General features: G+C 46.8%; 1 protein-coding gene across 1 annotated transcript in view; it reads left to right on the top strand.

Moving 5' to 3' along the window:
• The window catches only part of LMF2 (lipase maturation factor 2), a 66560-nt gene that overhangs the window by 4160 nt on the left and 36331 nt on the right, over positions 1-26069 (top strand). The window contains exons 3-5 of the mRNA XM_040413556.1: positions 6838-6866; positions 8311-8507; positions 10509-10687. Coding sequence (XP_040269490.1) covers positions 6838-6866; positions 8311-8507; positions 10509-10687 — 405 coding nt within the window. The remainder of the gene's footprint in view (positions 1-6837; positions 6867-8310; positions 8508-10508; positions 10688-26069) is intronic.

The raw sequence follows: 26069 nt of genomic DNA, 5'->3' as shown, positions 1-26069 counted from the left end.
AGACCAACCTCTCCTAGTTGTCCCCTCCACCATGTTTAATGCAGTATGAAAGGACAAACATGAAAGAACCATTAAACAAAAAGGATAAAAGGAGGAAAAATTAAATATGTCAGTCAGGATGTCTAGTGAATGGTTATCTGCTTGTAACCTCAAAACTTGCACCTCTTGAGGAATAGAATGTGAACTAGGAAAAAGTGGAGTATGTACCATCTAACGCAATATGCTAGTAGGATATACAATATGAATGAGCTAACACTACCCCTGAGCATATTTCTCCTCCATATGCGTGAGCCAAGGTTGCCATATTTTAAGGAACAACTTCCTATTGTTGTTTTCCCATCCCGCCAACTCCTCCATTCTACATATTAGGTTCATTTTATCATACCACATAGTCAAAGTTGGGGGATCTACCTCCCTCCATTTAATAGGGATAAGGAGTTTTGCAGCTGTAACCATATGAGTGGCTAGTGAAGTTTTATTAGGTCTAAAGTTTTTCTCTGGACGCCATAGTAAGATCAATGGGCCCGTGAGGACAATTTGAGTGTTGCATACCTTATTGATTACAGTTTCAATTTCATGCCAGAAATGTCTCAGGGTTTGGCAACCCCACCAAATGTGCGATATGTTACCTATTCCAGTGGAACATCTCCAACACACATTGGAAGGGATTAGGTTAATTTTATGAAGAAATTCCGGAGTTCGGTACCATCTAGTAAGTATCTTGACAGAGTTCTCTTGGACCCTCACGCACCTCGAGAATCCATGTGAGTTAGATAGTATAAATGCCTTATCCCGATCATCTAAAGTGATATTCAGTTCTCTCTCCCATTCCCTCAAATAGGCAGGAGTCTGTTTATCTCTCCCAGTCAATAGTTGTCTATATATTAAAGAAAGGCATTTTGGGGGAATGGAGGGGAGAAGGACATAATTTTCCAACCAGGTAGGATCTGGAAGTGGCAAATGTGCAGACCTCGAAAACTTTGCGCATGTATTCTCAAAATCCCATTTCTGGATCATATTTATCACCTCACCTGTATTTTTAGTTAGAGCAGTGTAATAGTCAGAATTCGGGAGGATTCTATTTAGATCCCCCAATCTAAGACCATGAACAAACCCCGAAACCTCTGGTTGTTTAATAGACGTGGCAGGAAGTACTTGTGGGAGTAGCTGAAGAGGCACCATGGGAGAAAGGCGGTTCCCACTCATGTTGAGGGCTGAGGTGGCATTGCAATGTGTGATGGTACACCTTGTGATATCACTCAAAACTACCCGTCTATTGAGAATCTTGCTACTATGTCTCCACAAAAGGTGCTCTTGATTCACCCCCAAGAGTGCCCTTTCTAAAGAAACGTGCAGTGGGAAAGGTTGCGGCCTAGATAGAGCCAACCATCTTTCCAAGTGAATAGCTTGAATATACATTGATAGATCTGGGAGGGAAATGCCCCCTTGTTTTCATCGTCTAGTAAGAAGCCCATATGAAAGCCTAGCTCTCTTGTCCGCCCAGAGAAACCTACCCATGAGTGTTTTCAATTTATTCAGGAATGATTTTGGAACAGTAATTGGAAGAGACCTGAATGTGTACATAACCTGAGGTAGGACATAAGTCGTCAGAACATTTTTTCTCCCTAACCAAGAAAGATTGGGTAATGAAGGTTTAGAAAGGAACATTTTTATTTTATTTAGTAGGGGGATATAATTAAGCCTGAAGAGAAGGGCTGGGTTAGCCGGAACCATGATTCCTAGATATTTTATAGCTGTAGGTGGCCATTTAAAAGGGGTCAGAGCTTCTAACTGCTTCTTTCTGGCAGGGTCCAATGAGAATCCCAGGGCTTCAGATTTTTCCATATTTATTTTAAAATTAGAGACCCTCCCAAACTGCTCAAAGATTCCTAGGACATGTGGCATGGCTTCTACCGGGTTCGTTATCATCAAAAGAAGATCGTCAGCAAATGCTGCCATCTTATGATGTACGCCTTCAATTCTCAATCCCATGATGTTAGGTGATTGTCTGAATTTTAGTAAGAGAGTCTCCAAGGTCAAAACAAACAGGGCCGGGGATAGTGGGCATCCCTGCCTGGTTCCATTTTTAATCTGGAAGGCGTCCGACAGAGTTCCATTGACTAATACCTTGGCCGAGGGAGCAGAATATAGTGAAAAAATTGCATCTATGACCTGCAAGGGAAATCCAAACGCAACCAAGCAGGATTTCATGAAAAGCCAGTTAACTCTGTCGAACGCCTTCTCAGCATCTGTCCCTAAGCGCAGTAGTGGTATTTTTCTTTCCTTGGCTACAAATATGGAGTGCATGACCCTACTGATGTTGTGTCTACCCTCCCTCCCCGGCACAAAACCAACCTGTTCTTCTCCTATCAGGTTTGGGAGCAATTTGGATATGCGCTGGCTCAAGAGCTTCGCCCACCACTTCAAATCTGTATTGAGCAGTGAAATGGGCCGGTAACTACCGCACTCTTCTGGATCTTTCCCCTCTTTATGTAAAATAGTTATGTGCGCCAATTGAGCCTGGGGAGTGAAGGAAGAACCCGACATCAGAGAGTTGCATAAATTAGTGAAATGTGGCAGCAGTACCTCTTTAAATTTTTTATAATATGCAATAGGGAACCCGTCAGGACCCGGGCTTTTGCCAGACGGGATAGTGTGGAGTGTCTTTTCTACTTCCTGAATTGTGAAAGGTGTTAATAAACTAACTTTCTCATCTTCAGAGAGGGTAGGTATTTTGATGGAATGAAGGAATGAGTCAATGTGGTCTTGCATATTAGGAGAAATGTTCCTAGAAGCGTCCTCAAGATTGTGAAGTGTAGAATTTACAAAATTCTTCAGCTATGGTAGGGGTCGTAATTAATCTATTGCCTGAAGTAGTCTTAACTGCACTAATAAAGGTTTTATTCCTCTGGGCTTTCAAGAGAGCTGACATCAATTTAGAACCCTTTTCTCCATGCGAATAATACTTAAATCTTAGCGTTTGTAGGGCCCTAGCTGATTTAACATTAAGCGTATCTTTTAATTGAGAACGTAGGAGATTTAAAGTATTTTGATCTTCTTCTGACAAACTAGATTTGTGCTTCTTCTCTAGTGCTGAGATTTGAAGTAAAAGCTCTTCTACTTTTTTAGCTCTTTGTTTCTTTATCCTGGTACCCAAGCTAATCAATTCCCCCCTAACGACTGTTTTGTGGGCTTCCCATAATATGGTTTTTGAAGTTTCAGGTATATCATTCACTTTAAAATACTCTTGCATTTTATCATTAATCATGTCCCTATTAGTTAAGTCCTCTATAAGTGTGGTATTAAGCCTCCACGACCAAGCTTTAGGTGGTATATCTTGGAGTCTGAAACCAAAACCAACAGGGGCATGATCTGATATAGTTATAGACCCAATTGAGGAGCTAGTTACAGATGACAGGGCGTTATTGGACAAAAACAAGTAATCCAACCTTTGGTAAGTTCTATGGACTTGGGAGAAAAAGGTATAGTCCTTATCACTAGGGTGGAGTATCCTCCATACATCCGAGATTCCCAAACCCGCTAAGCTAATCTGAATCCTGCGTATCTGTTTCCTGGAAATTGAGGTATGTTTGGACGTGGAATCCTTTGAAGAATCTAAAGCCAGGTTAAGATCTCCCCCCACAATGAGAGTCCCTTCAGTAAACAACCTAAGCGCTTCCAAAGTCTGGACTACCCATGACACCTGCCTAATATTCGGGGCGTATAAGGAGGCCAAAGTGACAATAGAGTTTAATATTTTACCCTTAATGAACAGAAATCTTCCTTCAGGATCTACTTTTTTATCTAGCACCACTAAAGGAATGTTGCTGTTCACCCCTATGGAGACACCTCTAGCTGCTGTCGAATAGGTAGCATGGTGCCAGCAGTTAAAATGTTTATTTACTATGTTGGGTACATGTGAATGCCTAAAATGTGTTTCCTGCAGAAACACGATGTCTGCTTTTTCCTTCCTAAGCATATGATATACTTGACTGCGTTTTTGAGGTGCATTCATCCCGTTCACATTCAGTGTCACTACCGTGACTTTAGCCATATGAAGAATGGATGAGGTACATGAAGCGCATTATTACCAATCTCTGACTGACAAGGGGAGAAATAGAAACAAATAATGAACTAAAATTATAAATCGGCCCCTCATAAAAAACGAGGTAAGCCAAAAACCTACATTCGTAGATAACAAGAATGACATACATGTGGATGTATGTTGGGGGAGATGACTTATTGGTGAGAGCCACGATCTCCATCGGAACGCCACCACCGCGGCTAGGACATTGTGACAAACCTGCCCATTAATAAGGGAACCTATGAAGGGTATAATACCTTATATAGCTGTATTAGTAACCCTGAGTCTGGAATCCCAAACAGTAACTAGGTCTACATAATCAGGTTCTTGGTCGTCTCCATTAACCCTCTGTGTGAGACACTTAACAATAAACTGTGAGAACAACCATAACTTATAGCGGTATAGTGACCCCTGACTCAGGTTGGCATTATATTAAACATCATCATTAACAACAAACCAGTATTAGGCACATGTGATGTTAAGTCCCTTCATTCGGTCCTGAAAAAATAAAGGGTTAGGCAGCATTATGAGAGTCTCACGTGAGGAACCTCAATCCGCAGGATCAGCTCTCTTCTTGGGGGATTTAAACTTCCCCTCTCGATTCCATGGAGAGGGGACGGTTAACTTGGGAAGTTCGTCGAAATCTGCCACTGGTAACCAGGGTGCTATTTCCATCGGTGCGATATCTAACGCCTCCCAAATCTTCTGTAGGTCGTTCGGGTGTTTCACCAGAATCTGCCGCCCATTTATGGTGGTACTGAGACCAAATGGAAACAGCCACCTCAAGGGATGCTTCCTAGCTCTCAGTTCCGTCGTCAGCGGTCGCAGGGCCCTGCGTTTAGCAAGAGTGCTCGCGGCTAAGTCCTGGAATAGCAGAATCTTGTTGTTATCAAGCAGGACCTCTTCCTTCTCCCTCGCTGCTTTCAGGACGTCTGCAGTGTCCAGATAGTTAAGTAAGGCGCAAATTATGTCCCGAGGGGGATCACCTGCTGGGGGTTTCGGCCGCAAAGCTCTGTGGGCTCTTTCAATTGTAATGGCTGTCGCTCGGTCCGGTCCCAGTAACATAGCAAATACACGGCGGACCGTTTCCAGCAGGTCATCCGGAGAGACCGTCTCTGGGATTCCTCTCAGCCTAACATTCTTCCTCCGACCCCGGTTTTCTTGGTCTTCAAGATAGAGGTAAGCATTATTGACCTGCGTGCGGAGCACTTGCATTTGTGATTGCACTCCTTTGCTGTGCTGGATGATCGCAACTTGTGACTCCTCCAAGGCCTCCACTCTGTGTCCCACGTGCGTCACTTCAGCTTTTATATCGGCCAGTTCCTTCATAACTGGTGAGAGAGCTTGTGCAGCGTATGTTTAAGAAAGGATCTGGTGATAGGTATCGGGTCTCCCCGATCCGGAGGCTCAGAGTGGGCACAGGAGCTTGCCCCATCCGAATCATCTTCTTCATGTGCCGCGTCGCTGTAATCAGCCGGCGCCATTTTGCTGCGCTCGGCCGTTAGAGACAGCTTCTTTTGGAAGAATTTATTCATGTCTCCATGAGACTTCTTGACCCTCGGGGTAGCGTCCGCTTCCTTCCCTCTCTCTTTGCTGGTTTTACCCATGATTTGGCAGAGAATAAAGCTATTGTAGCTGATAAGCCGGGTGGTGTGGTGAGGAGCTCAAGGTTCAAGCGTCCTACACCATGCTCCGTTGGCTCCGCCCCCCCCCCCCTCGCCTCTTCTTTAAACAGCTGATCATCAGGGGTGCTTGGAGCCTGACCCCCCCCACCAATCAGACATTGATGACCTATCCTGAGGAATAGAATAGGAGGGGATTTTGGCAAACCCCCTTACTTGACCGGACCTGTAAAGGGAAGATTACTTTCCTGCTTCCAGGCGCTGGGTCTGTACTCCTTTTTCCTCCTGGCCTGCGATGATCCTCTGTGATCCCTCCCTCTAAACATCCAGTCTGACATCGCCTGCAGCCCCCACCACTGATTGACATTATACATGGCTCTGGTATTCAACTTTTTTTTTATTTATTTTTTTGTTTCTCTCCATACCACATGTTTTTATGGTGTTATTTTAGCAGCATTTTTTTCTAAACTGTGTGAACCACTTTTTTTTTTTTTTTTTTTTTTTTTAACCTATGGAGAAGGGGATGTCAAAATGCAAGAAGAAACACTAGAAGTTTCAGCACAATGTATTAAAAACTAAAAAATCTAGATCTAAAAACACCACTTAACAAAAAAATGTCAGTAGCAAAAAAAAAAAAAAAGACAAAACACTTGTGTATTCTGTGGTCTATATTTCCAGTAGACTTTCAGCTGATGTATGGAGCCCCAAAAATTAACATTACTACTTGAAAAAAAAAATCACAAATAAAAACCTGTGTGTGAACCCAACGTAATAGAGATGAGATGTTAAGAAAATGCCTGGGTCAGTTCATGTAAGCGATCCAGTGATGTCATCAGGGTCTATCGCCAGTTTCTGCTACCCTCAGATAAGTTAGAATAGTACTAGTGACAGATGCTCTAAGGCCTCTTTCACACCAGCATGTGAAAGGAGCCTAAGTAATGGTTCATGTGAGCAGAATATGAATAGAAATAGAATATATACTTCTGGAAGTTGAGCTATGGGCGAGCACTATTTTAAATCTCCGACATTTGCATCTGTCATGTTTACTAATTCTTGTCATATAGAAGTAATGTCTACTGTTTTATATTATATTGTAGATAATGACTTATAGTTAAAACTCTTGTTTTGCAGGTTGGACAGGTGTTCCTTTATTTCCAATGGTAAGTATTAACTGTTCTACAGGGGTCAATTATGACCAGATATACTCCGCTTTTGTAGCGTGTATCTGACGCAGATTGTCGCACACCATGGTGCGGCAGAATCTCCAACCTTTTCCCTGCTCGCGCCAAGTCTAAAAAAGTGGGCATGGCAGGGAAGGGGTCAGGCCTGCCTCATTTATCATTTTCTACGCCTGATTTAGGTGTAGAAAATAGTCTAATTGCAAGACAGCTAGGAAGTGGTCTTACATTTAGAAGTGGCGGTGGATCCGCCAAAGTTATGTAGAGGCTGGTTCCTCTACATTTATTTATTTTACGCACATAGGCTACTTTCAGACTCTCTCAATACCGGAATTAAACTTTGTTTTAATTTTGCACATCAGGATGCATCCGCTCCGTTAGGATGTGGTTGTGTGACGTCAAAACAGATCCGTCACTAAATACATTGAAAGTCAATGGGTGACGGATCCATTTTTATTTATTTTTTGGCTCCTAAAAAGACGGACCCGTCACCATTGACTTGCATTGTTTTCATCCGTTTTTTTTGTTTTTTTTTTCCATTTTTATGACTGGACACCAAAACCGCAGCTTGCAGTGGTTTTGTGTCGGGTCACAAAACGGAATGGAAGACATCCTGACCGGATCTCTTTCCATTCAGAATGCATGGGGACTAAACGGAAATGGGAAAACATCAATGCAAGTGTGATTGTGGCCTTATGTAGCACTGCTATATTCTGCAGCGCTTTACAGACATTAGCATCAAGTTGTCCCCAATTGTCGGCGGCCAGAAATCCCGCGCAGGCGCAGTACCGCCTGCGGCCTGCGTGATCATCAAGCTCCTGAGGGCAAAAGCCTCACTAGGCTCGTTGCATGCCCAGTGACGTAATCTGAGCGCTGTTGCCTCAGGAGCTTGATGATCGTGCAGGCGGTACTGCGCCTGCGCAAGATTTCTGGCCGCCGACAGGAAGAAGAATGGGGCATTTCTAGAAGGTAGAAGATGGCGTGGGGAGGGGGCGGAACCGTTTGCCGGGGCTGTGGGAGGTTATTTGAGGATCAGGAGGCGTTCTTGGGATTCAAATTAAAGCGGGCTGGGCACTGCAGGGGGGCGTCACTGGGCACCAGAGAGGAAAAAAACGCCCCTCTGGGCACCTTGGAGCTTCATTAGTATATCGTAAAAAGGACTTATTTTGTTTTGTCATTTTGATTAAAAAAAAAAGTAAGAAGAAGACTGCAGGAAATAAGGTACTTTAGTGAACATGGCAATGGTAACAGCTTAAAATGCTAAAAGCAGGTGACCGATTCCCTTTAAATTAGTCTCAGTTCATACCTCAAATGTGGTGCACATATCCTAAATGTAGTGCACATATCCTAAATGTATAAATGGGCCTCTGGACATATATTGGGAGAACTTCAGTATGAACATGTCTTTCTCTGTGCTTTATTTTAGGGACAGCCTGTTACTGGAAACAGGATTCCTGGCAATATTGGTAGCCCCAATGCATCTTTTGCGCTCAAAGATGAATGTCTGGAGTGCCCATGACGGCATCACTTTCTGGCTCATTCGATGGCTGCTTTTTAGGCTTATGTTTGCCTCTGGAGTTGTAAAACTAACAAGTCGGTGTCCAACATGGTGGGGACTTACTGGTGAGAAAATGTGTTACTTTATTTTCTCTAGGTCTTGTCTGTTTCAGCCTGCAGCACGTTACCGGTTTACACAAGGCTATGTGCTCTCGACGAACAACGATCTAAGGTGCCACATCAAAGTTGCAGTCGCCTGACTGTGATCGCTGCCATCTTTACACATGGCAGTTATTGAAAAGGAGTTTGTGATTGGCGGTGGTCTGACCACTGTGGCCCCCACCAATCATAAGAACGGGGGCCCATGTTTAAGTGTAATAAATGTGGCGCATGGTGTGTGCTTCACATTACTGCTGCATTTCATTAGTAAATTTGCCCCAACAGGTCTAAAGTGTCAACTCCTGCCTGAATAAATCCCAAAGCTGGAGCTGCAGTAACATCATATCACCAACTAATCTGCTAGTAAATCTTATATTCTTGACAGGGGCAGAACACCTTATGAATATTTATCAGCCAATATGTTTTAGTTCCATAGATGTATTCAGGACCGCTGCAGTGCATGTCACTGGGGAGAACACATCACACAAGGCATAATGCAGAACTGTGTTTGCCACAGAAATTACTATAGATTTTACCCTGACGATGCAGACCTCCAGTATAAACTTATACACAGCACATTTCAGATCTGCACTTCTGGTCCATTTGCATTGGATTATTTTCTGCAGTGTTGATGAGATGTTTTAAAATCTCATCCACTTTACTGGTACTGGACAACTCTGCAGATCTGCAGCATGAAATCCACAATGGCAAATCCGCCACGTGTGAGTCCACAGTAAGAGTGGTTTTAACACATGGGGGGGGGGGGGGGGGGGGGGATTTATTAAAGGGGGTTATCCTGGAAAAGATAATGACTTATCCTCAGCATAGGTCATCATTATTACATCAGCAGGGGTCTAAGTCCCGGCATCAGCCTGCTCACTGAAGCTCTGGTGAGCAGTGCAGGTTCCCAGCAGCTTTCCAAGGACAGCGCTGTACGCTGTATAGTGGCAGTGCTTTGTATTGAAGCTCTGCCCCATTGACTGAGCTGCACCTAAGTCATGTGACCAATGTTCAGTGATGTCACTGGCCTTGGAAGACACTGTTGAGCTTTAGGCCTCTTCTAACAGCTGACAAAGGCTACTTTCACACTCGCGTTTGGTGCGGATCTGTCATGGCTCTGCACACACGGATCCGTTCAGAACGAATCCGTTTTTATTATCGTTAACATAGCCAAGACGGATCTGTCTTGAACACCACTGAAAGTCAATGGAGGACGGATCCGTTTTCTATTGTGTCATAGAGATTGTTCCCTATAATCTGCCCATGTAAAGGTGCCGCAGATCACCCGATGAATGAGCGAAACAGTCGTTCATCGGGTGAAATGATCAGAAGTGCAGACCCCTCAGTCATCCTTCCCAGGCAGCAGATCTTGCTATCTAAACAACACTCTGCTGCCCAGGAACAATTCGTTTGTATGGGGACAAGTGATAGCAGCAGCCACCCCTCATACTGTTGAGGAGATCGCTGCATGTAAATGCAGAGCTTCACCTCGACTGAACCAGCAGCCGACTGTTGGGAAAGAACGCTTTGTTTCCAACAATCTGCTTCTCCTTGCTGCTTTCCAGAGCAAAGGCAGGTAATTGCCTTCCACCTTGGAAGATTCTTATCTTATCCCTAAGGTTGTGTTCACAGGTGTCAAATGACATTATTCTAATTTAGAAGTGAGTGAACACAACCTTTCCTTTGAATTGTGACTTTGTTTGCAAGCATATGCGCTAACTGCTTCTGCATATATTAACATGCTTCTACATGTTCTCCTTTGGTAGAATTGCTGAAAGGAGCGTAGATGCCAAGAGAGACATTTCTTATTCTTTTACATAGTTGGCATGCAGTACATGGCTAGAAAATCACTTAACTGTCTGTACATGGATTGATGAATGTGGGTGAGCTTGGCTAATGTCTGGTACCCATGGACCAGTTTGCGCAGTTAATAAGTTGACATATTAAGTGTGTTGTCTTCTTTTCTAGCTCTAACTTACCACTATGAGACACAGTGTATTCCAACTCCGGCTGCTTGGTATGCTCATCAGCTACCTGTGTGGGTCCAGAAGCTGTCAGTGGTTACCACCTATGTGATAGAAATTGGGCTACCATGGCTTTTCTTCCTGCCCTCAAGAAGGCTTCGTCTCTTCTCATTTTATTCTCAGGTAACAAACTGTTCATTCATTGTATTTTTGACATGTAATGTGAAATGTCACGGATTTTAAAACATTTCCTAAAAAAAATCCAAAGACCTATGACGGAACGTATTCTTACTGAAAACGGTAGGATGCAGATTGTGGCGTGAAAATGTCACTTTGTATCCTTATAATTTAAAGGGGGTTCTGCATTTTTTTTTTAAACTGATGATCTATCCTCTGGATAGATTGTCCGCATCTGATCGGCGGGGGTCCAACACCCGGGAGCCCCGCCGATCAGCTGTTTGAGAAGGCAGTAGCGCCGCGGCCTTCTGGCTATTTACCGCAGGCCCAGTGACGTCACGACTAGTATTAATGGCCTGGGCGGGGCTAAGCTCTGTTCCCTTGAATAGATCTTAGCCCTGCCCAGGCCATTGATACTAGTCGTGACGTCACTGGGCCTGCGGTAAACAGCCAGAAGGCCGCGGCGCTACTGCCTTCTCAAACAGCTGATCGGCAGGAGTACTGGTTGTCGGACCCCTCCGATCAGATGCTGATGATCTATGCAGAGGATAGACTATCAGTTTAAAAAAACTGCACCTCTTTAAGGTCCCACTCCTGTCTTGCAAAGGAAAAGCAACAGAATTTAGTTGTTGGACATACCTTGTTTTTTAAGTCAAGTAGATTTTATTAATCTTTTAACAATAAAACATACAAAGCAAAATATGGACATACGTTTTTACTTCCTTCTAAAGTTATCTTTTAAAATAATTACAAGTTCAATGAAACATTAACATAGGGGGTCATTTATTAAGGCTGGCATTTTAGATGCTAGTCTTTAACCCCTATATATGACAGTCGATCCACTGAAGTTATGAAGAGGCGCGGTCCTGTACATAACTTTGGCGCATCCACCACTGGTCTAAATCTACACCAGCTTCCTTGCTGGCTCAAATTTAGACCACTTTCCGGCTGCAAGAATAGATCCTTGGCAGACAAAAAATGCAGGACACAAAATCTCATATCTTCATGTTCCAACCAAAAAGAAATGAAAGTGAGAGGACCATTATCTTGTGAGTCTGTAGGGGTAATCTATGTCTTAGAGTGCCCCTGCAGGCTACAATATGTGGGCAGAACCCTAAGGAAACGCAAAACCAGGATTAGTGAACATATAGGGAATATAAAAAGAGGTCTTGAAACCCACAGTGTATCCGCACATTTTAAAAGAGTTCATCATAAAATTCCTGCAGGATTGAGATTTGTTGGGGTTGAACATGTACATAAGAATTGGAGAGGTGGGGATGCAGTGAAACAAATGAACAAGAGAGAAGCACAATGGATCTATGAACTTAACACCCTACAGCCCAAAGGCTTTAATATCGAATGGGACATGAAATATATATATATGTATATGTATTTTGATATGGCAAGCCATTGCCCACCGCCCGAACCTGAAAATTGATTTGTATTCTGGATACAGGGTATGAATCGGTGAATGCACGATTTTGTTGTCTCCCTAAGGCATGCGTATATGTCATACCATGCCAGGAGTTTCTGCGCTAGTCACAGAATATTATGTGATTGTATACTAACTTGTATTCGGGAAACCGGAAATGACAGGACCCTAAGCGCATAAGATCAAAGTTCGGGCGTATCAGATTGTGACGCCCCAGACGAAGCGAAGGCGAAACCTGGGTCGGGCCATTTTACATGCTCTATGCAAGTCATTTTATTGCAGAGTAGAATAAATCATACTTTTAACAAAAGATTCGGTATTGCACTATTTGTTCCTCTTGAAGGAAATCGCTTTGCTGGTGGGCAGCGATACCTTACACTGGGGATGCATCGGTGAAGCCGTGAAATCTCCAGGAATACTTCTTGTTTGTGAAACACTCGCCATTGAAGTCTAGCGCAGACCCATATATATGTACTTTTTTGAATTATATTGGAGAAGGGACTTACTCCAACCTTTTGGGACTGCTGCTCAATCGTTCCTGGTATCGCACAGAAATTCTTTCTTCCCCATTCACATGACCGCCAGAAGTACATAAAAAAAAATAGGTGAATTTCTCTTAGTAAATGACCCCCATAGTCTTTTTGTATATGGCTTTACCATCGAATGACCAGATTTTACCTTTCTTTTAACGGGTTTTTCCAAGAGTTTACCGGTAATATTGGTGACCTGTCCTCGTGGTAGATTATCGATATCTGATCTGTGCGGTTTCTGACACGTGACAACACAACCAATCAGCTGGCACTGCTGCCTCCTCAAACATATCATGCACAGCTGCATTTATTGTATAGTGGCTGTGCTTTGTAGTGCAACCCAGGCTCATTCAATTAAATGGGGCTGAGCTACACCCACGTTAATGACCAATCCTGAGGATTAGGGGGGGGGCGTGGCCTGGTCGGGCATGTGAGAAGATGCAGTGCTGAGATGCTCCCGTCCTACTTCCATACAATCCTGCAACATCCTAAGGCCTCATGAACACGGCCTGGATTCCTGTTGAGAGCAGGAGCGCACGGCGTCATTGGTTGCTTTGACGCCGTGCACTTCATGCCGCTGCTGCACTACAGTAATTGTGAACAAATCTCTACCATTTATATGTCACTCGTCTCGTATAGATCCTATAGGTAGATATGTGTGCGTGCGTTGTACCTGTTAACACTCCTCCTTTGTCCTAGTGGCGGTGTATATCCTCCCTGCCTACAGTGGCGAAGTTTTGAAAGAGATAATGGCATATGTTTAGGAGCTCCCTCCATGTCCTATTTTAATAGTAGGTGATTTTAATACTTGTCAGTCTGCAAGGTTGGACAGACACACTAATTTTGCCACTGTACTACGAGAGCTGGATTTGCATGATATCTGGCGAGTGAGGTATCCGGATATATGAGAGTTCTGGCAGACTGTCGGCCGGGATTGTTTGGACACAAAATGGTCCATCAAAAATTCTGTCCATCCAGAGACCTGATGGATCTTTGGTCACGACAGTTATGGATATTCTGGTGGTATTCCATATAAAACTTTACCACTCTAAGTCAGCGGTGGACTCCCAAAATTATTGCAGACTACCTTGCTGGGATCGTTACCCTGCGGCTTTCGGTGGAGTGTGCGGCCTACTTAGACCAACCTCTGTCATTGACCGAACTAGAGGTGGCCCTTAAATCATTCCAAAATAAAAAAAGCTCCCAGGTTGGATAGTTTACCTTTCGAAGTTCTATAAAACAATATATAGCACTCTATTACTACCACAGTTGCTATCTGTGTTTAATGACTCCCTTCAAAAAGGAGAACTACCTGCTTCTATGAAAGAGGCAATAATAGTTGTATTGCCAAAGCCTGGGAAAGACCCAACTCTCCCCAATTCGTATAGGCCGATCTCCCTACTAACATCTGATGTTAAGATACTGGCCAAGGTCCTAGCGAATGGGTTACAAGCCGTTATCTCGACCATTATACATAGTGAGTTTTATGCCTGATAAATCTACCTCGATTAACCTTAGACGGCTATTTCCTAACATTCAGAGGCGGTCGGAATCAGCAGGAGGTCGGGCCATACTATCCCTGGATGCTGCCAAAGCTTTTGATAGTGTTGAATGGCAATATCTATGGGAGGTTTTACAAGTCATGGGATTTGGGAACACCTTTATATCTTAGGTTTAACTATTATATTGCGGCCCCAAAGCTAGGATCAGAGCTAATGGTGGTACGTTGGGAGTCTTTGAGTTGGGAAGGGGTACGCATCGGTGATGTCTGCTATCCCCTCTTCTATTTGCCATTGCATTTGAGCCACTTGCATACCTACTTCTATCCTTAGATAGAATTGTGGGATTCCCCATGGGAGCCAGAGAAGAACGTGTGTCCCTGTATGCAGACGATATGCTCATATACGTGGGAGATGTGGAAGGGTCATAATGTCTCTTATACAAGACTTTGGAGACAAGTCTGGCCTTCATATAAATTGGAACACGTCAGTTTTGTTTACGTTAGACCTGGCCCCTGTTGGCCTCTCCCTCCTGTCCACTCATCTGCAGGTTTCCCACAACTTCAAGTATTTGGGGATTGTAGTTTCATCAAGCATTGGGCATTATGTGAAAAAAAAATAGAGCCACCCCTGAACAACATGTCCGAAAAAATCAATGCATGGTGTAAACTAACAATGTCTGGAATAGGTAGGAGCAATCTCCTTGAAATGATACTTATGCCAAAACTTGTGTATGTCTTGCCTAACTCTCCTGCATGGATTCCACAATAGATAATTAAAAAAAAAATTTTTTTTTAAATAGAAATGCTGTTTAGAAGCTTGATATGGTGCAAAAAACGGGCCAGGATCCTGCTGGATACTTTACAGAGAGGGAAAGATGCAGGGAGTCTCTATTCCTTATCCATGGCTTTATTCTATTGCCTCACAGATGGCGCAGCTGAGGGGGTGGGGAGGACTCCTGGGGATAATGCATCTGCACGGCTAATGGCCCACATTATAGAAAATGAGTCTCCTGTAGCCCTACTGGAGCATAGTGGTCTCTGACAAGTTGGTGAAACATCCTACACTTGGGGTCCATTCACACGTCCGCAGAATATGTCCGCATCCATTCGGCAAATTTGCGGAACGGGTGCGGTCCCATTCATTCTCTATGGGGCAGGAATGGATGCGGACAGCACAGTGTGCTGTCCACATCCGCATTTCCAGAGCGTGCCCCCGATCTTCCAGTCTGCGGCTCCGGAAGAAAATAGAACATGTCCTATTGTCCGCAATACGCTACGGATGTGTGAATGGACCCTTTAAAGGGGTTGTCTCATAATGGACAATGGGGGCATATTGCTACGATATGCCCCCATTGTCTTATAGGTGCGGGTCCCAATGCTGGGACCCACACCTATATCGAGAACTGAGCCCAGCAAGGTGGTGAATGGAGGACTCCAGTCCGGCCGCCAACAAGCCGGCTCCCCATAGAAGTGAATGGGAGTGTACCGCGCATGCACGGCCCCCGCTCCCATTCATTTCTATGGGTCTGACGGAAATAGCCGAGACAGTGGTCCTCCTTCACTTGCGGGGCCCCGTTCTCGATATAGACAATGGGGCCATATCCTAGTGATATGCCCCCATTGTCCATAATGAGACAACCCCTTTAATTTGATATATAAGGCTTGGCATAAGTGTCGTGACTTGCTGTCTATACGGGGATTCACTCTTGTCACTCCTCTGTGTAGAAATCGTCAGTTACCTGAAATGTTTCGCCTGGAAGGATTCTCTCCTTCGGAACGGAAGGGTGTGAGGTTCTTGTATCAGCTGCAAAAAGGTGGAGTGTTTAAATCCTTTAAGCAATTCAGGAAAGAGTTTGCCCTTCCCCATACGGCCTTTTCTCAATTTTTACAGTTACGGCACGCATTCCAGGCTCGGGCAAAGTCTGTGTCGCTCACGTGTGACTCCTCAAGTGGACTAATATCATCCATATATAGGAACCTGTTTGTGAAATCTGTGAAACATGATTCCTTGGTGGTCAAACAAAAATGGGAGGGGGAGGTTGGGGGTCTCTCGGAGGATCAATGGAAAGCAGTATTGGCATTGACACCTCGGCTATCACTGTGCGAGGGCCAGCGTATGTCGAGATTCTTTCTTATTCACCGGGTATATCGGACTCCATCCTTTCTATTCTAGATCGGGGTTAGGAACAATGCTTCCTGCTCTAGATGTGGGGAGAGTCCTCCATCCCTGATACACATGTTCTGGGAGTGTACAGAGCTTAGACATTTTTGGACAGACGTATTAACTTGTATCAAAGACTCATATCAGGGGGCGTGGCCAACTGCCGTTATGGCTGGACGCATCTAAGAGCAGCTCCGGCTCCCATCATCAATCCTGAGCCATCCTGATCTTTACACTTGCCGAATTTCGACCTGAAAGGTATCCCTGGGTCTACAAAAGTGCCAGATCAGAGTCATGAGCCCCAGCAAAGCTCAGATGGCAGCAGAACGCCTTAAAGAATTCGCCAGACAAGACGCCTAACATGGCACTGCAGCTCCCTCACCAACACGTGCGAACAGCACCAGGAGCCAGGCGGCACAGCAGTCACACTCCGATGCAGAGCCTGAGCCGGAGTTTACCCTGCAAACCTCACACCAACAACTAATGGCGGCCATAACAGGGGGCCAGGTCTCCCTGACAGGGAAGATAGAAGAGGTTAGGGTGGACTTGGGTCTGTTGCACATCCTGGCGCAAGAGACCCAACTGCACGAGAGAGTTAAGCTTACCGAGACGCGAGTATCAGACCTGGAGAACTTGACTAGCCCCTTACCGGCAAGGCTTGTCGCCGTGGAGGTGTCTGTGTAAATGTACCGTCAGAAATGCGATTATCTTGAAAATCGCGCACGGCGCAACAATGTGCGCATCATCTGCATGCCAGAGCGGGCGGAGGGCCTAGATCCAACAGCTTTCCTGGAAGGATGGTTTAAATCGGTGTTCCCTAATGCTGCTTTTTCATCCACATATACAGTTGAAAGAGCGCACCGTGTTCCAGCCAGACCACTTCCTCCTGGCGCCCATTCTGGCCCGCATGCTAAACTGGCGCGACAGATCTTATTTTGGCGCAAGCTAGGGTCACGCTTGCGCCAAACATATCTTTGTATCCAGATTTTTCAGCTGACCTGCAGATGAAACGAGGCACATTCGTCTCCATTAAACGACGCCTCAGGGAGCTGAATTTCAAGTATTCAATGGCGTATCCGGCACGTTTACGTGTTTTTGGACGGCGACAAGTCACTCTTCTCCAACCCTGCTGAGGCGGAGGACTGGCTATCTGGGAGACCCCGCCGTTCCCCTCCCAAGTGATCGAGCTTGAAGATGAGGCCTCCAATGGTTTGCATAAGGGAGATGAAAAGGTTCCTGCAAGGACTGCACTATAACCATTGATTTACGGTTACCTTGGTTCGTGGTTCGGTAACGTATTGCACTACATCTCTGTGTGGACTTAGGAACACTGAGGTTTACTTATTTGCCATTCAATTTTGAATGTACCTATGAAAATGGCAAGTATCACTGGTATTGGGGGGGAGCCAGCTTCTCCACCTGCACTGGAATTCCACCTTTCTACACCGTGCAGGTCCCCCATGCACATGGCCATTTGCCATTTTAGCAGTGTTGATGTTCTAACAGTTAACCCAATGTTTGGGTGGTTGAGAGTATATCTTATGTTACACGCTATTATTGAAATGTCTTGTAATCAAGTAATGAGTGTTCAAGATAACATGTACCTTCCTCGCCATGGTGAACCCCAGTGGCTGTGTGCCTATCCTTATTACTTTGCCTGGACTCCACTATGGCGGATCTTAGAGTGATGTCCTGGAATGTGAGGGGTTTGGGAGGGCCCAGGAAGCGAATGGCTGTGTTTACACATGTCCGTAGTTATGCTCCACATTAGGGCTGCACGATATATCAAAAAAATAATCGAATCGCCAAATGCAATATGGCGATTTGGCCGACCCGAAAATGCTGTGATTATATATAAAGGGGCCCCGCGCACATAACTGGCTTTGTATGTAAAGTATTTTACTACTGTCTGAAACAAGCTCTCTCCTATTGATACAATGGCCAGCCTCTGTACTCACTCTCACTATGACTGCACTGCAGCGAGCGGGCCGGCCAGCGCGTGACTGACGTCACTTAATCATGCTCCTGCTTCCTGAATTAAGTGGGAGGAGCGGGACTAAGTGACGGCCGGCCAGCTCGCTGCAGTGCATTCATAGTGAAAGTGAGTACAGAGGCTAGCCATTTTATCAATAGGAGAGAGCTTGTTTCAGACAGTAGTAAAATACTTTACACACAAAGCCAGTTATGTGCGCAGTTTAGGACACATGAGGACACATAGGGCCATGAGGGGGACCAGCATAAGATGCTATATGTGTGTCTTATGCTGGCCCTATGTGTCATAGCGCTCATCCCCTATAACAGCGTCCTCCACAGATCCCACCCCATAACAGCGTCCTCCACAGATCCCACCCCATAACAGCGTGGGATCGATCGATATTCAGGATTTTGAACGTTATCGGCATCTATTTTGCCGATATACCGATAACGTATTGGGAACACAGAACGCGCTCTCCGCGTTCCCTCAGCAGCACAGGGGAGAAGGAAGCAGTGTCTCCCTCCCCCTGTGCTGCTGCTGCCGCCAATGAGAGGGGAGAAGATAAGAGGAGGGGAGGGGCTGTGGCCACCGCTCCACCAATGAAGATAAGCCTTTCATTAATTCATATAGAGGAGGCGGGAGCTGGCTGCAGAATCACATAGCCGGCTCCCAGCCTCTATGAGCATTAGCTGCGGTCCGCGGTAGTTAACCCCTCAGGTGCCGCGGATCGCAGCTACCGCTCATAGAGGTCGGGAGCCGGCTATGTGATTCTGCAGCCAGCTCCCAGCTCCCGCCTCCTGTATATGAATGATTGAGAGACTTATCTTCATTGGTGGCGCAGTGCGCCCCCCCCAAGCCCCCCAGTATTAATCATTGGTGGCGCAGTGCGCCCCCCACCCCCATCCCAATCCAAATAGTAAAAACATTGGTGGCGCAGTGCGCCCCCCCTTAGTATTAGTCATTGGTGGCAGTGGCCACAGGATCCCCTCTCCCCTGGGGCTTCGATCGGTTACCATGGCAGCCAGGACGCTATTGAAGCCCTGGCTTCCATGGTAAGCTCCATGCTGCTGTGTGCACAAAGCACAGAGCAGCAGGGACAGTGTGAGCTCCTATTCAACCTGATAGAGATCTATCAGGGTGAATAGGACAAGGGTTCTAGTCCCTAAGGGGGCTAAAAATTAGTAAAAAAAAAAACACAAAAATATTAAGTATAAATGAAAAAGATAAAAAAAAAAATACACATTAACAATAAACATATACATTTTCAGCAGATTTGTGTAGGAAATTTTTATTTTTTTTTCTCAAATGAAAATTCCCAGAATATCGGTATAAATTATTGGCTATCGGCCTGAAAGTTCACAAAGTATCGGTATCTGCCCTAAAAAATCAATATCGGTCGATCCCTAATAACAGCGTCCTCCACAGCCGCGTCAGCGGCTCATATGGGAAAATCCAAGCAAATAGACCTCTAGCACAATTCCCTTTTAAAATATCGCATCGCATATAGTTATCGCAATTTTTAGGGCCCTAATCACAATCGCACAAAATTCCCATATCGTGCAGCCCTACTCCACATATTCTAGGGCTGCAGGAAACACACCTTACCACGGAAACGGGAGGGAGAGTCAAGAAACCTTGGGCTCAGTGGGTGGTGAGTGCCTATGGCAGTTCATACTCTAAAGGGGTGTCCCTATTGATACACCGGGCAGTTCGGTGGGAATCACATCACACGAGAATTGACCCTGAGGGAAAATATGTCTTTGTGTATGCTCATATTAATGGAATGCCGTATGTGATACTAAATATGTATAACCCTCCTCCAGCTAGTCTCTCGCTGCTCCAGACAGCGGCAGGGCTTGCGGCACAATTCCCATCAACCGGGATTCTCGGCATGGGAGATCTTAATCTGCCCCTGGACGAATCAAAGGACAGGTTCCGCAACCCGTCCAACAATTCTATCTGCCGGTCATCTAATACGGCTCTGGCGCGCCTGCTGTCTGAACTGGGATGGATTGACATATGGAGGGAGAGGTATCCGAATCGAATTTTCTTATTTCACTCCCTCTAGGGGGAGCTTTATCTAGGATTGATTACCTCCTGGGCACCCCTGGCACCTTTATGGCAATGCGGGACATACATTATGGGCCCCAGGGTCCGTCTGACCATGCACCTATTATGGCCTTGATCACTAATCCTTACACTGCTGCTCGCATTCCCAAGCAACGCATACACCCATTCTGGCTATCTTTAATGTCTCTAAATGATCGGGTACCTGACCAGCTTCATACCTTTTTTGCAATTAACTTAGCTGACACTGACCCGGCCTTACTGTGGGAGACACTGAAGGCCTTCCTGCGAGGGTGCCTTAAATCTTCCATTTCTTATATCAAGAAATTCTCCTGTCGTAGGGAGGAGGATTTGGGCACAGTGCAGGAATGCAGAACTTGCGTACAACACTAATCCTACAGAGGAGAACAGGTTAGTCTGGATGCTGAAGGGCAGACAATACATGAACCACTTACGGGAAAAAAGTGATCGCAAGATGCTATTCTTGCAGCAGCAGACCTTTGAGCAGGGTAGTAGAGTATTGGCGCAGGTAGTACGTAAGAACAATATGGCTCCACTGATATTACGCATTGGTATGCTGGTATTCTATTCTCCTTCTCTGTTACAGACCAAAGTTGAAATTTTGAGACCACACTTCTTTAGATATTTGCAGTTGAGACATGCCCTCCAGGCCCAATTACGAGCTCTCAAGGGGCCGTTCTCGGCATATCCACTAATTGGGGTTTTTAGAACTCAGGGGGCCAAGGGGATTGATATCTACCCTTTATACACACCTGCTCAATCTCAAATTCTCTGCTTCTCCCTTGGGTGCGGAGTGCAAATGGAGGGGCAACATACCTACTTTGTCAGCTGAAGAATGGAACGAGGCCTTAGAGGCTCCAGTAGTTGTATCACCGTCCCTCACTAATAGATTGACACAACTTTTTATACTACATAGATGTTACCTTACCCCGACTAGACTTTTTAAAATGGGTAGGAGGCCCCATACGGGATGCCACAGGTGTGCGCAGTTAAATGCGGATTTCTGGCACCTCGTGTGGGACTGTAGTCACATTCGCCCATACTGGAGGGCTGTAATTGATGTCATATCCACCTTGATCCCAGATACTCTAGAGGTATGCCCCAAAGCTTGTCTCCTAGGAATTCTTGAAGATTATTTGCGATCACGCTATACACTCACTTTCATTAGGGAGGCTCTTTTCCTCGCCAGAAAGGCTATTGCTCTCAGATGGATGGCGGACAGGCCCCCCACGGTTGGCCAATGGAAAGCCCTAGTTAATAACATAATTCCCTTTGAGAGGATTATCTATTCCCGCAGGGGATGTCCTCAAAAATTCCAAAAGATATGGGGACCGTGGTGTGCCTGTCCGTTGACTGTCAAGACAGCCCACTTACACTCTATGGTGCAGTAACCTTGTATATCTTCCCATTCAGTATTCCGGAATTTAGGAAGGTACTCATTTAAAGGAATCACAACACAATTTGGGACTGTTAACAAGGATGTTTTAATAACGTACTGTATTATCGATGTATCTTTGCTCTTACTTGTCACGATGTTGTAGAATTCTGATCTGTATTATGAGATGTGTAACTCGCCACATACTTTTCTGAATGTTCTATAACTTACCTTGCTTGTTGTTCTTCAATAAAGCGAGTTAAAAAAAAAAAAAAAAAAAGACTCCTATCAAATTGCGGTCCTGCCTGGTCCGAGGGTGTGTGTGTTGGGAATATTGGACATTAAAAAACGAAATTCACTCCTAGGGGTGCAGGGTCTACTCTTCCAGGCCAGGAAATTAATTGCCAAATACTGGCTTAAACCACAGCCCCCATCTGGGGCTGAATTTTTGAACAGAATGGCAGAGATCCTCCACATGGAAAAAAGCGTATATATTAAAAGGCAATGTTTGACCAAGTTTACCAAAATCTGGGACAAGTGGGTTTCTTATACTAATGCGACATAGCTTGGCTTATGGCTCTTTTGGCTGTCTTGGGAGGAGTGGTTTCAGAGATGCGTATGGTTTTGGAACATGCATACACGAGACCAGAACTGGGAAAGGAAATTAAGATGGGTGACCTGGAGTGGAGGAGTTTAGTGAATAGTCTAACTTGGAAAGGAGAGGGGTAGAGCTCTTATTTAGAATGTCGGCTATATCTTCCTTGGTGTTCTGATTCATTATACGTACACTAGTGGTAGGGTACCCGTCTTATCGCTGGGTGTGGGGGGGGGGGGGGGGGTGGATTATTCAATATCATTCTTTCTCGCTTATATCATTGGGGGACACAGGACCATGGGTATAGCTGCTGCCACTAGGAGGCGACACTAGGCTGAAAACTGACTGTTAGCTCCTCCTCCGCCACCTATACCCCCTCCGGCCAGGAAAGAGCTCTCAGTTTTTAGCTTAGTGTCGTAGGAGGCAGACCCTCTGCTTGCAGGGTGGCTGTTATGTTCTTTTTTTTATTTTAAATTTTTCTTTCTTTTCAGGACATGGGGGTCCAGAGCCGCAGCGGGGCTCTGCATCCCCGGGAGGCTGACCGGTGATGGATATTCCACCGCTCTGCCTCCCACAAGAAGAAAAAGTGGACCAGGTCAGCTTGTCTCTCCTGCTCCCCCCCAGCCATAGGGCCACCTGTTCTTGCCCTTCACTCCAGTCCCTGTCACTTGTGCCAGGGACTGAAGAGGTGGCCCTGCTGGTCTGTTAGAAGGGTGAAAACCACAGATGAAGACAGGCAAGTATGTCTCTCTGTGTTTGTATGTCTGGCACTGCGAGGGTTAAGCGCATCGGGGGAGCATTAGCACCAGCCTTCCTACCAAGACGGCAGCTGGAGGGGGTGATGGCACTGTTAGGTTCAATGGCTGCGCGGGAGTGACTCTGCTCCTGCGGTCTCTACTTGTACCTCTCCCTCTACCACCCTCCGCTTTGGCCCCGAGTCTTCCTCACTGTTCTGCTTCCCCCCACGTTATCCTGGGGTGCCCCGGCTTCCTTATGTTTTTTTTTTTTTTTGCTTCAATTTCGCGGGCTTTTGCCGATCAAGGGGGCGTGGCCTATCGCGTCAGCTGCCGATGGGCGTGGCTTAGTTTCCCGCCGCGGCCTTCTCTTCCTGCCGTCGAAGGATCTTTGATTTGCTCTCAACGCCGCATGCAGCTGTGGGACACAGGCCTCGGATCTGCACCACTCGGGTAGGGACATCTCTTCCTCTTCCTCCTCCAGCTCTGCCCCACCTCTGCTCCAGCTCTCCCTCCGACTACTGCGCACGACTCATGTTGGATCCAGCGGACCCTGGACCCCAAGTCCCATGTAGGGCGACCCACTATGCATGTACTGCATGTACTGCATGTAAGGTGAAGTTTTCTCATGAACAGGCGAACCCCCTGTGTTCATCCTGCCAGCCAGCCCAGAGTCTGCAGCCCCAGGCACAGCCCGCTGACATGCCCATTCCCCGGGTAGTGTGGAGCCTAAATGGGCGCGGTCCCTATCCCGGGCGGTAGCGGACCTCTCAAAGATCTCCCAATCCACCCTTTCCTTGATGGGTTGTTTGGTTGAGACATCGTCCCCTGCGCAGCCGGCGTGCTCTCAGGGCACCCAATCCAGGGGCAGAACCCCCGGCAAGCGTCCCAGGCACGGTCACATCTCCTCCCCCCCGTTCGCCGTCCAAAGAGTCGGATCCGGACCGTTCTTCCCAGATGGCATTGGTGGATAGTCTAGTGTCGGCGGTCCGGGACACTTTCCAACTGCAGGATGAGAGCTCCTCCTCTCACCAAGGGGTATCCTTCCTGCTAACCAAGCAGGCCCCGAAGTCATTTCCGGTCCACAACGACTTTTCCCTACTGATGACCAAAGCTTGGGAACAGCAGGGCTCGCGCTTTCTAGTTCCAAAGCGTTTGGATCTTCTCTATCCGTTTCCCCCTGATTCTGTGAGTAAATGGTCTTCCTCGCCAAAAGTAGACCCACCCGTGGCTCGCTTGGCTAAGCACACTACCATTCCGGTAGCAGATGGTTCCTCCTTGCAGGACCCGATGGATAGGTGGATTGAATCCCTCGCTAAATCTATCTTTACAGCCAATGGTTCGGCCTTTCGCCCCATTTTCACCTCGGCGTGGTTGGCTAAGGCGGTCTCCGAATGGGCCTTGCGCTTGCACCAAGACCTAGACTCTGACCTTTCCAGGGCGGAACTTCAAGCCCTGGCGGTCCAGATCTCTCACGCGGTCCTCCGCTTTTGCCGTCTCCAATTGCCGGGAACTTTTGGCTTAAGGCCTGGCAGGCGGATTCTTCATCAAAATGGTCTCTTCTGTCCCTACCCTTTGCGGGATCTCGTCTCTTTGGGCCTAAGCTGGACGAAATCATCTCTGAAGCCACGGGCGGCAAAAGCACCCACCTTCCTAAGCCCAAGCGAACTTCTCGTCTGCGGCCCGGTCTCACTCCTTTCGCCGGTTCACTGGCACCCGTCCCGCGGCCCGCCCAGGACCAGCGGCGGAAGCCTTCCTTCAAGCTCCAACCCGCCTGGCGTCGTCTAGTTCAACCACAGCGGTCTTCCTCTGGGAAGCAATCCCCAGCACCTGTCTGGGTGGGGGTCGGCTCCTTCATTTTAAGGAGGTTTGGCGGGCCCACATCACGGACGCCTGGGCACTCGAGGTGGTCACCTCTGGCTACAAACTGGAGTTCAAATCGCTTCTCCCAAGCCGTATTTTCCCTTCCCAACCTTCTAAGGATCCTGCTCGGGCGGCGGCCTTCTTTTAGGCCGTTCACTCCCTCCTGGAAAGGGGAGTGATCTCCCCGGTTCCCTCGGTGGAGCGGTTCTCAGGTTTCTATTCAAACCTGTTCATTGTGCCAAAGAAGGAGGGCGCGGTCCGGCCGGTGTTAGACCTCAAGATGGTGAATAGGTACCTTTCGGGTACGCCGTTTCCGGATGGAGTCCCTCCGCTCCGTCATAGCTTCCTTGGCGCAAGGGGAATGCGCTTCCGTGGATATACAGGATGCTTACCTACACGTTCCCATCGCGGTCGCCCACAAGCGGTTTCTACGTTTCGCGATCAACTCGAGTAATTTCCAGTTCATCACCCTCCCATTTGGTTTGGCGACAGCTCTGCGGGTGTTTGCCAAGGTGCTCGCCCCGCTCATGGGCCTTCTGCGCTCCAGGGGCATTGACTTACTCCCATACCTGGACGACATCCTGATCAAGGCGCCGTATGCCCGGCAGTGCGAGGAGAGTCTTTGCATCCCGTTGGATTCTCTCGCCCGTTTCAGGTGGATAGTCAACAGGAAGAAGTCTTCCCTGATTCCGACCACCTGTATTCGATTCCTCGGGATGACTCGGGACTCCGAAGCGGCCCTGGTACGCCTTCCTCCGGACAAGATGAGGGATATTCGCAGCTCTGTTCTCCGCTTGCTTCAGCATCGCTCAGTCTCGATTCGAGCTTGCATGAGGGTGTTGGGTTTGATGGTTGCCTCCTTCGAGGCGGTGCCGTTCGCCCAGTTCCACACCAGGCCCTTTCAGCGAGCCATCCTGTCCTCTTGGGACAAGTCCCGGGAGTCGTTGGACCGAAGGTTTTGCCTCTCTCCACATGTTGGGTCGGCCATCCGTTGGTGGCTCTCTCCATCGCACCTGGAGACGGGGAGATCCTTTCTCCTGGTCAGGTGGACGGTCATTACGACCGACACCAGTCTCCAAGGTTGGGGAGGGGTCCTGGACTCTCGGACAATGCAGGGAGTCTGGTCTCCGTCGG

The sequence above is a fragment of the Bufo bufo genome, chromosome 1 (genome assembly GCF_905171765.1).
Source record: "Bufo bufo chromosome 1, aBufBuf1.1, whole genome shotgun sequence".
Lineage (NCBI taxonomy): Eukaryota > Metazoa > Chordata > Amphibia > Anura > Bufonidae > Bufo > Bufo bufo.
Note: the sequence above shows the minus strand (reverse complement) of the source record. Positions and strands in the feature narration are given on the sequence as shown.